The sequence below is a fragment of the Melospiza melodia genome, chromosome 9 (genome assembly GCF_035770615.1).
Source record: "Melospiza melodia melodia isolate bMelMel2 chromosome 9, bMelMel2.pri, whole genome shotgun sequence".
Taxonomy (NCBI): Eukaryota; Metazoa; Chordata; class Aves; order Passeriformes; family Passerellidae; genus Melospiza; species Melospiza melodia.
Window position 1 is genome coordinate 223,281 of NC_086202.1, and position 11,045 is coordinate 234,325.

Genomic DNA, 11,045 nt, shown 5'->3' on the forward strand with positions numbered 1-11,045 from the left:
ATGAAGTGACAGGAGTCGCTCCACTGCTGGATACTACCAATACTTGGGAACAAACTTCTCATAGGTAGCACTGTGAAAATTACTGACTTCAGAAAATGAGGAATACTTAGAAATGTTACAAATACAGAAGTCAACAGAGCTGTAGCTCATAAATAAAAAGTTTAGAAGTTTCAAGATTTTAACATCTAATTCATATAGTTATTAATAAAGGAAAACTATTAGCAGATAGACCAGTGGGAAATAATTCTTGCATGCAATGGTAAGCAGCTACTCTCTTGTTCTAATAGAGTTTATCTATCCTTACCTTCCATATTTCAGACCATTAATCAAGCAGACATTTAATCGTTCTCTTAAATTAGGTTTTCAGGGAAGAACTATTAACAGGGCACCTATGTATTTAAACTATATAAAACCTGCATGCACTTTCCACTTGAATTTAATACAAGTAAATTTGAGTTTTGTCCTTTGCTTTACTCAAGACATCTGAAAATGCAGGAGCAGACACAATCAGATCTTGTTTTCCAGGAATGTATGAGGTTGAAATAAGGAACTTATACAGCAGCATTACTTTTACAACTTTATTTTCCTTGAAATGTACGTCAGAATGAAAAATACACAGACATCCAGCTGAATATTACTGAGTTAAGGGAGAAAGTAACATTGAGAAAGTAGAGCTTCAACTACAGCTCACTTCAGAGGTTGTAAGTTTTCAATGATGTTAATGAGGTGGTTTTCCTTCCAGCATAGGAAAGAGCAGAGGCATGCCCAGACACATACTGACCAACATTTTAGGAATGTGTGCTTTCTCTCATACATACATAAACGAGAAATGGCTGCGGTGACATGTGGCGGTGAGACAAAGCACCATCCAGGGGAACGGACAAGCGGGCTCAGAGCAGCTCGACACAACATTTTGAGATGCCTTCTGCAAATCAAGGATATCTGCAAGTTAAAACGAAGGGAGGATGGTTAAATAACAATGACTTTTCATCTATATTTTTCTCCTCGCCCACTCCCTCAGTCCAACTCCTCTTTTCCTGTACCATCTTAATACAATTTCCTTGTGACAACTCTCCATTTTGCAGAATTTGCACACAGACTATGACATAGAAGAACTGAAGGCCCCTCTTCCTTACTTGCTGCCAGATCTTTATTAAAGGTAAAGAATAAAGCATGGCTCCCTGAGAAGGGAAACCACTATTAGTGAATGTACCTACAATGGATAAAAGTAATATTTTTATCATGGAGAAGCCTGGAAGAAAAAGATAGAAGTAGAGAGGTTCTATCATATAGACTTCTCTGTACACCTCACAACAGAGCATCTTACTAGATTTTTCATGAATCTCAGCCCTATTCAATACAGGAAATATGCTCATTCACTTTTCCCTGAGCACTATCAAATTACTTATCCGTGATTACAAGTAAAGACACAAATTTCCAAGCACTTGGCATCAGTTTCCCTTGACTGAACCTTTAAACACTCAGGATTCTTCTAACTCTAAAGTTCACTAGAGTAAGTACACAGCAAACAAGGGATATACAATTACCCATCTCTTATGACAGGTCAAGTTCAAGTAATGCATCCAGTTTCACCATGGAAACAAATGAGATTAAGAAGAACCCAGTTCTCCCAGACAGACAGTATTTAAACCACAAAACCTCTCCTTCCCCTTTTACAAAATTTTCCTTCCTTTCACTGCTTTCAATCCATTTTCCAGCAACGTTGAAATAAAGTAAAAAAACTGCACAAACTATGATACAGAGGAAGCATTGAAAAGAGGACCCTTGAAGAGGCCTCATTACTCTGCATCAGGGTACTATTATCCCTCATTAAAATCCTTACCAAAATATACACATCTACATTAGACAAGGCAGCCACCAGCACATAACGCTCCTCCTGTTTTGTCTAGTAAAGCTTACATTGCATGGCACTTTAATAATATTAATCTGCAATGTCCTTCGCAGTTCTGTATTTCCAGGATGAGGCAGACAAAGGATTCTGAGCAGATCATGCAACGCTGTCACAAAGTTCTCTTCTCGTAACAGGGTAAGCTTAAAGCAGGGGACCAGTAGTACCTAGACAAAGGTTTCCCCCTCTGAACCCTCACCAGGCACCTCATGCACCTGCCTCAGGGGCTGCACAATTCCCACTATTCAGGTTTCAACCTTCCACCTTGAAGCTCACCTTGACCTCTTCTGTTAGACATTGTCTTCTCTGGGGGGTCTTAGCTGGGTCTCAGAGATCCAGCACTCCTGACATGAGCTGGCAAACAGCAGGTTCTTTAGCCAGACCCCTTTCCACAACAAACGCCCTGAGCGGAACTGCCCAGTCCCCTTCAGCTCCCTCTGCAGACTATGCCCCTTAAAGGACAGAAACAGGCATGCTACCTGAAGTTGCACCTCCAGACACCTCCTCTTACCTCTCCTGTCAGACCTTCAGCTCCGGCTACAGTAATAACCTCCTGGCATTCGCTGTCACAGAATACAGACCCGCACTGGCCCGATCAAACTGTGCCATCTCCTTTGCTGCTCCTGCTGATCTGCTGAGAACCACTACACAGCCTCACTACAGGCTGCTTGCAACTAAGAGCAACCTTGTCCTTCTGGAAGGCTGTCTCCCGTCTGCCGGAGACAACTTTGCTAAAAGCATGCAGACAATGAAGAGTGAGGAGCGTCAGTGTGGATCTTTTGAAGGAAAAAGATTACAAAATATAGCACGTTTTTGAAACCGGGTTGTGAGACAAGGCAAGGACAGCAAGTTAGCAAGAAAACAGAGAGTTTAAAACAGCAGCAAGTATCAGTATGTGAAATGGAAATGGATGGTGCCTGAAACCACAGACAGAACGCAGTTTAGGGTATGTAACTACAGCCTTTCTTTCAGGCTAACAAACTCCTTCTGTCCTTTCACTCAGTCAAGGATTTAAAGTTAATTTTAATCCTCATTTTCCATTCCACTCACATTTCCACCACTTCCACAGCTGGAAGGGTTCTGAGATTCAGTGACAAAAAAATAAAAAAAGGTGTAGAATTAAAAACATTTTTTTGAAAAATAAAACTTTCCTGCCTTACTTGGAGGAAGCAATAAAAAAAAGCAAAATGCATTATTCAGGTATTCCCCCTAGCATCAGCTTAAATTTTTTTTCCACTACCAGAAGAACCTAATTCTTCCAAACTAGTCTCCAAATGTGACCTTTAAAAATATAATTTTTCTACTACCTTTTTAAATAATGAAAGTTATCCTTGTACTATTGCTCACAGAAAGCAATACCATGACCTACTTCTCGTGTACTTATCATAAAAACAGCTGTTAAGTAGCAAAGTACATTTAGATGCTGTTCCAGATCAGTGTACAGAGACTTAGTTACCCTCCAAAGCAACCAGCGATCTCAAATTCTAAAATCTGTGTCTTGAAAACCAGAGTCTATAACACTGCTCGTTCAGTCTGTTGGCTGCAGAGCCATACCATGTCCACAATTACTTTTAGTAAATTGACTAAACTAAATAAGCTGTTTCCACAGTTTTAGATATAAAGGCAAATATCTGAGCATTAAAACATCCCGCAAGTGAAAAAATCTGGAAGTCAAACTCTGATCCATAGAACTATTTTGCGAAACACTTAAGCAAAAAATAGAGATAAAACAAGTTCAAAGGAAATGCACACAATTTCTATGAAGTCTTTCCCACAACACAAATTTTAAATCTTCGGCAACATACAGAGGCTTTTATTATTTAAACCGCTTCATTACCTTACCAACTGCAAGGGGGGGAAAAAAACAAACCTGAAGCTCTTCCTGCAAACTTTAACCCTAGAAACATTCCCAGAGAGAAGCCAGTTCAGAAGAACTGACTAAAATAAATGAAAATTTCAAATAAATGGTCTTTAGAGCAGCTTGCATATAGGTTCACCGGGGTTCTGCAGATGGCAAACGCGCAGAGAAGCGGCATTCAGAGCAGCAAGCACCATGCGATTCCTTTCTCTCAAGAACGCACCCCAGCAGTGCAGCGCGGTCACGGCAGTACTGCCTGGCGCGGCAGAGCAGCACCTTGTCCTGGCCTCGGAACCCTTCCGAGCGCTTCACAGGCAGTACCCGCAGGAGCCTGGTGTTAGTTCATTCCAACAGATCCAGCCTATAAAGAGTTGTGCAGCACAGGAGGGGCGGTACGGCGGCGGCGGCAGAGCCGGGCCTCGGAACCCTTCCGAGCGCTTCACAGGCAGCACCCGCAGGAGCCTGGTGTTAGTTCATTCCGCCAGATCCAGCCTGCAATGAGCCGCGCAGCACAGGAGGGGCGGTACGGCGGCGGCGGCAGGGCCGGGCCCTGGGCGCCCCCCTGAGGAGGCAGCGGCGGCCGCGGGGCTCCCCCCGGGGCTCTCGGTCCCCGCGGGCTCCGCGGGCCCGCCGAGCAGCACGCGCAGGCAGCCCGGCCACACACGGGCGCGCTCCCGCCGCCGCGGCCCCGCTGACCCACCGCAGCCAATCTCCGCCCGGAGCGGCCTCGGCCGCAGCCAATCCGCGGCCGCGGCAGCAGCCACGTCGCGTCACCGAGCGCCGCCCCGCCGTAGCCGCCCGCGCTCCTTCCCCCCGGCGCCAGCGGTAGATGATGTAATTCCACTCCACGTTGCAGCACAAAATCCTGGCCTTTGTAAGTTACAGCATTAACAACTGTTTAGTCTAGCCCCAGACTAGTTCAGACAGCCCCACCCAAAGCACAAGCTGCTGAGCCATCTCCCACAGCGGCCTCCCTTAACCTGGATTCTCCTTGCTCTCACGTTTGCCGTCTGGTGCACAGCAGATGAAAGGGATCTGCAGCCAATCTTCTGAAACTGGCTTTAGCTCCTTAAACCGTTTACATCCTTTCTTTTCTCCACTGCAGCCCAAACCTCTTCACAATTGCAAGAGTGCTGGCTTTGTTCTCCACGTACTTCCCATATCTCATTTGAAGTCACTTTTAAATTAAGGGAATTGGGGTAATTTATAGAACCGTTGAATATCCTGAGCACTGAAGGACTCACAGAGATCATCAAAGTCCCGCTCCTGGCCCTGCACAGGACAGCTCCAATCATCACACCACATGCCTGAGACTCCTCCAAATGCTTCTTGAGCTCTGTCAGCGTTGGGCCCAAGACCAGGGCCTGACCCCCTCTAGGGGATGAACCTTTTCCTGATGTCCAGCCTAAATGTCCCTTGACACAGCTCCAGTGGTTTCCTCAGGTCCTGTCACTGGCCGCAGAGAGCAGAGGTCATTGTCTTGTCCCTCCACTGCCCCTTGGGAGGAAGCTGCGGAGTGCCATGATGTCTCCCCTCAGACTCCTCCAGACTGAGCAAGCTAAGAGCCCTCAACAGCTCCTCCTATGGCTTTCCCTGGAGACCTGTCACCATCTTTGCTGTCCTCTTTTGGACGCATTCCTGACTGCAGTGGCCTTGGATGCAACCAATCCGCAACGTGGTGGCCCTAATGCAACCCTAAGCATCACATCTACACAGCTAGGAAAAGCCCTGCCAGCTGCCACAGGCACTGCCTGGTGCTTTAGATCCCTCCAGGGATGGCGAGTCTATCACTGCTGTGAGCAACGGTCAGCAGTGCCTGATCACCCTTTCTGTGAAGACATTTTTCCTAATATCCAACCTAAACCTCCCTTGGCACTTCTTGAGGCCATTTCCTCTCATCCTATCACTGGTTCCAGGGGAACAGAGCCAGACTCCCACCTGGCTGCATCCTCCTGTCAGGGAGGATGGCACAGAGCAAGGTTTCCCCCGGGCCTTCTTTTTCTGCAGGCTGACCCTCCTCAGCTACGTCAGCTTCTCCTCATGAGACTTGTGCTCCAAACCCTTCCCTTGCTCCATTCCCTTCTCTGGACACACTCTAGTCCCTCACTGTCCTTCTTACAGTGGAGAGCCCCAAAACTGACTTCAGGATTAAAGGTGCAGGCCTCACCAGTGCCCAGTGAAGGGCAGTGGTCACTGCCCTGGGCATGTGGCCACACCCTGGCTGATACAAGCCAGATGCCACTGCTGTTCTTTGTCCTGCGGGCTCATATTCAGCCAGTCGACCAGCACACCCTGCCCTTTCTTGTCATTCTTCCCCCGGCCTTGAGAAGTCCATGGGCCCGCTGTCACCCACGGGCGGGACCAGCACTTCACCTTGTGGGCCCTCGTACCACGGCCCATCAATCCAGCCTGTCCAGATCCTTCTGGAGAGCCTTCCTGCACAACAGCAGACAAGCATTCCTGCCCAACTCGGCGTCATCTTCAAGCACTCATCACTGCAATGGGTAGAAAGCACAAATCTACAGCTTCTCATCTTCAAAGACACGACCAAATCCACAGTAATGCCCCAGTTTAATTCAGACTCTAGTTATACTGTTTCCTGTCCTCACCTATGTTATAGTACCACTGCTATATTCCTATTAGAATTCAAATAAATTCCAACAGTATCAATTCCCATATTGTTGCACAGGAGTTGTTCTGTGGGCCATTTCTGTTAATTTGTTTGGGGGGCTGTTTATTTTTTAGTTTTGTTTTGTTTTCTTAAATTGTAAACATCACCTTCTGGGATCAAGTAAGAATCTTAAATGAAGGTCTCAAAATTGCAGAGAAAATTTCACAAAGAATGTAGAATATTCAAGTGGTGGGAAGTGGAGTTCAAGACATTTGGAAAAACTTCAGTGTCTCAAGAATTAACAGAAAATCAAACACACAATTATCTGACATTAACATATCACTCTCTCCAAACAAGGGAAATTAAACAACTCCCCCAGCTCCTGCTAAAAAGAAGAAAAAATATCAAAACCATAAGATCTTCCCCATCCTTCTCCCCCCAAAAACCCCAAACAAACAAAAAAACCATACCTCAAAAATAAGGTCATCATAAGGTCTTTGTCAGAAGACTATTTGGAGATCTTTACTTTTCCAGAAATGGAATTTGGTTTAATCATCATAAGGCATGTAAGCCCTGCTCTCCCCTCTTCCCCACTCCAATTATTAGCAATTGCAGAGTAAATCAAATGACAACACCAGAATGTTGGTCACTCACAAAAAATTAGAATGGTAACTAAAGGTATATCACAATAGTAGACTTATTTTTTCTTGTATTAAGACAAGCCTTTTTTCTATATTAAGTCAAGCCTTTCAGGACTTTGCTGATCCTTGTAGGTCCCTTCCAACACAGAATATTCTGTGATTCATTTCAAAAAGCTAAAAAGAAATGGAAATGCTCTCATTTTAAGCTTACCTGGCCAATTTTTAGCATGTGCAACTTCTATAAAATGTGCTTCCAAATAAAAAGCGACAGGTTCCCCATAACCATTGCAGATACTGAAGAGCTGCTTTTCTTTTTCAAATATTTGAATAGATATTGAATTGGTAAGAGAAAATGCATACAAAATAAATCAGTACTTTCATTTGCCACATGAAACCAGCAGTTTTTATTGAAGGACCCTTTTTAGTGGCAGGGAATCCTAAATTTCCTATGTGGTCAGCAGTTACTTACCTTAGTGTACTTTGCAAGCATACTAAGAAGTGAGCAATGTAAAACTGCAGTTTCAGACAGTTAAAGGTAGTGAACCTTCAGTAATCCCAAAGAGAGATCCATCTTCAAGAAAAAGCATGGAACTATCCTAATGGTAATACCATATGTGTAGGCACACATGCTTCAGTCCACCTGCCTGCATCCCAGACATAATTGCAAGAAACACGAGTACATCTCTGTGCAAATATTTTATTCCCCAGCTAATTAAAGACAAAAAAAGAAGAAAAAAAATCATAGAGTATCTGCTTTAATCAAACTTTCTAAGTGAGGAACATAAGGATAGGTTAATTTAATCAAGCATGATTAAACCACTAATAAACCTCAAGATAGGATTAATTAGCATCTTTCAAGCATTTCCTTCTTCCTAACATCTTTTTACTCTTTCCTCAATTAAATCTTGCAACTTTCTTCTATCACCTGTTTTGAGCATGAGGAGTAAAACATCAGGTTGCACCAGCTGTTAAGATAAAGATGATACAACTAGCATCCCATTCTGCTCCAGTTTCCCTACATCCATCAAATGAAGGTTGTACAATTGCCAGACATAGCATAAGTAAACAAATAAAATAAAACAAACTCATAGATAGAACAGCACTCTTTCAGATGCCCAGATAAAGTACACGCATAGGACAAGAAAGCAATCAAAACTAGTAGAATACTCTCCTAGTTTCCAGCTTTGTGGAGACTGGGGTTATTCACCTTCAAATGACTGATGATTTTACAGACTTACAGTGCAACTACCTCCTCATTCCTCCATCTGCTGTCATGCTCCAGTTGTCCCTGAACAACCACTTTTGCCACCTTCTGATCAAAGCTGCAATTCCTGTCCCCAAGCAAGACAGCTTGATCATGGTCATACTCTGGTCAGAGACTAACTGACCCACCCATCTATACAAGTGAATATTAGCACCAGAAAGAGAGAAGCACAGCAATTCCTTAGACTACACTGCCATTAAGACATCTGCATAGGATGCTCTTGCTTTCCTTATATCAAGGCTATTGCATATATATGTAATGATCTCCACTGCTCTTCCTCCACCTCTTTGATTAGTGCAAACACAGTGCCACATGCCAGTCAAGGGAGAGTCCGGAACGGCAGTAGAGAACAGAGCACTCAAATTTGGATGAAGGATTAATATACTGGCATAATACGGTCTTTTATTCTGCATTTCATACCTTAAGTGATAATTTCTATTATTCTATTTACTTTTTTTTTTCCACTACATCTTGAACTGACTTTTCAGAGTATCATGCACAGTGACTCTCAGATATTTTCTTCCCCAGATGCTGCAGAAATCCATAAAAACACCATTGTTTTTGTATTCCTAGTAAAACAACGTGCAATAAAAACAGCTGAACAATTACTGAAGCTAAGCTTGAAAGATGCTTACTTTGCTATTGAACACAATTTTTATGACAATCATGACAAAACAGTAGCTTAAGAGCAAGGAAATACAGCAAAAAAATAAACCAGCAAAGCAGTTTACACAACAAAAAATACGGACTGACACAAATATGGAACAGGCGATACTGTTTCCAAAGTGACTAAACAAAAATAGTTTACTACAGAGAAGAAAAGAAGAAAAGTTTATTTTAACCCTTTGTAAATTTCTTCTCAGTATCCTCAAGAGCAAATCTGGGAAGAAGGTAAACACTCGAAGTATCCATCAGTTTTAGGGTACAGCATCGGCATAGGCATAAGCAGGGGGAAAATTTTTATAAGCATATGGAAATATTTGAGTTACTTTTCATTAAAAAAAATTAAAACTCTTGACTTCATAATATGGACACAGTTGTCAAATAATTCTGGTAAACCATTTAAACTTTGCTTAAGTCTCCATTATCTAGAGTTTGATTACTCTTTCCAGAGAGCTATCAGGTTTCTTAAAAAAACCTCTAATCTGATCCTGTTCTGTGTACTGTGAAGAAACAGTATGTGAAGAACACAGGCTTATCACAAAGTTGGGTCAAAACCTAGGGAGTGACTGTTAGCTGCCATGCAAGCGTCGCGGGGGTTTAAATACTTTCTTTGGGCATGGAGAAATCTTTTAAGTAGGCACAAGAAGGTTTCTTTTCTGGCAAGGAAAAAGAAACCTCTAGAGGAGCAACAGATGTGCTCTCACAGATCTCCGGATGGATGAGGCCCGTGCAGCTCTTACCAGTTCGTCGGGTGCTCGCTGGGGATCAGACTGCAATTCCACACTGCCGGTAACTCCCCGCAGCAGTAACGCTCTGAGACCGCCGAGAAAAAGCGACCCCGAATCTGGAGAGCCTGCGGGCTCCGGAGATGGGCGGTGTGCGGCGCACCCCGGCAGTTGCCAGGCTGAGCTCACTGCTTTCCGCCAGAGCCCTCAGCCTTCTGTCACGGGCCGCGCAGGAGCCGCTCCCGGTTCCCCACGCGGCAGGGAGCGGGCAGCACGGCCCGGCCCTCCGCCAAGGCTCCCCGCGCTCCCGGGGCGTGCTCCGCCCGGCGGGCCAGAGCCGAGCCGCGGCCCCGCGCCCTTCTCCGCTGCGGGCACCACCGAGGCCGCTGCGGCCAGCCCAGCCCGGCGCTGCCCAGCCCGGCCCGGCCCGGCCCCACTCACCCGCACGGCTCCGCACGGCGCGGCCCGGCTCCCCGCTGCCTCCCGCCGCTTCCGGCCCCACCCGCCCCGCCCCTGGCTTCGAAGATTGCTCCTGCTTTCAAATTTAAAATTACGTCTTCTAAAGAAACGAGGGGTATGTTTGGAAAGGACTTGAAAAATTACCTAGAAAAGATCGTCTCCACTCGGACAGTGCAAAAACAGACTTACTGCCTCAAAAAAGGGAGATGTTGGAAAGATGGCTCTGGCTAGAATGCTGGCAGCAGAAAAAGAGTTTTGTCTCAGCCCTTTGATATGGAGTACAAAGACTCCATTCCTGTACATCTGACATATGAGTCTGCCTTGTGTGTGGTAATGTCATAACGTTGCCTGATACTGAATTGCAACACAGGCTATTTCAGATCAGGCAGGGGGGAAAAACACAGCATGATAAAGTAGACACGAAAATGCATTGCCATAGGAAACTGCAGATTCTAAACCCACGAGCACTGCTGTCATGTGGCTAGAATTTGAATATGCTTTAAGGCAGAATATGGACAAGGCTCTTTCCAGCTCTTATTTCTTGCTATGACAAAATGTGAAAGGAGACAAACATGAGCTAAAAATTAGGACGTTGGAGGTCAGATAATTACAGTATAAAAGGTGATGTATTCTCACAGCATTTCACGTATTTGCAGCCCACAGATTTCCTGTGTGATGGTAGATGGCAGTCTAGATAATCAGACCACCTTTAACAGCAAAAACAATAAATTTATTTCCTAGTCCCAGAGAGTAAGCCAGAGGTAAGGTATCGCAGCAAGCTTCAGTCTCAATACGTCTACAAATTTTCCTAAAATATTCAAAGTTTTAGCTTCAGAACTATTCACAAGTCTCTCTGATGTGCTACTAGAATTTCAGTAGTTACCATTTTCAGTTCAGTTCCTATCTGGAACAAGA

General features: G+C 44.6%; 1 protein-coding gene across 7 annotated transcripts in view; it reads right to left on the reverse strand.

Annotated features, from left to right (window-relative positions):
* ALDH18A1 (aldehyde dehydrogenase 18 family member A1) overlaps positions 1-10,156 on the reverse strand; it is a 32,332-nt gene extending 22,176 nt beyond the window's left edge. The window contains exons 1-3 of one of the 7 annotated variants that reach the window (XM_063162919.1): positions 3,991-4,269; positions 2,421-2,640; positions 819-942 (exon numbers count right to left, since the gene is read on the reverse strand). In XM_063162919.1, the coding sequence (XP_063018989.1) occupies positions 819-912 (94 nt within the window). In that variant the 5' untranslated portion in view covers positions 913-942; positions 2,421-2,640; positions 3,991-4,269. The other 6 variants (XM_063162920.1, XM_063162916.1, XM_063162915.1 and 3 more) reach the window with 6 other exon arrangements.
* Positions 10,157-11,045: the final 889 nt, after the last annotated feature.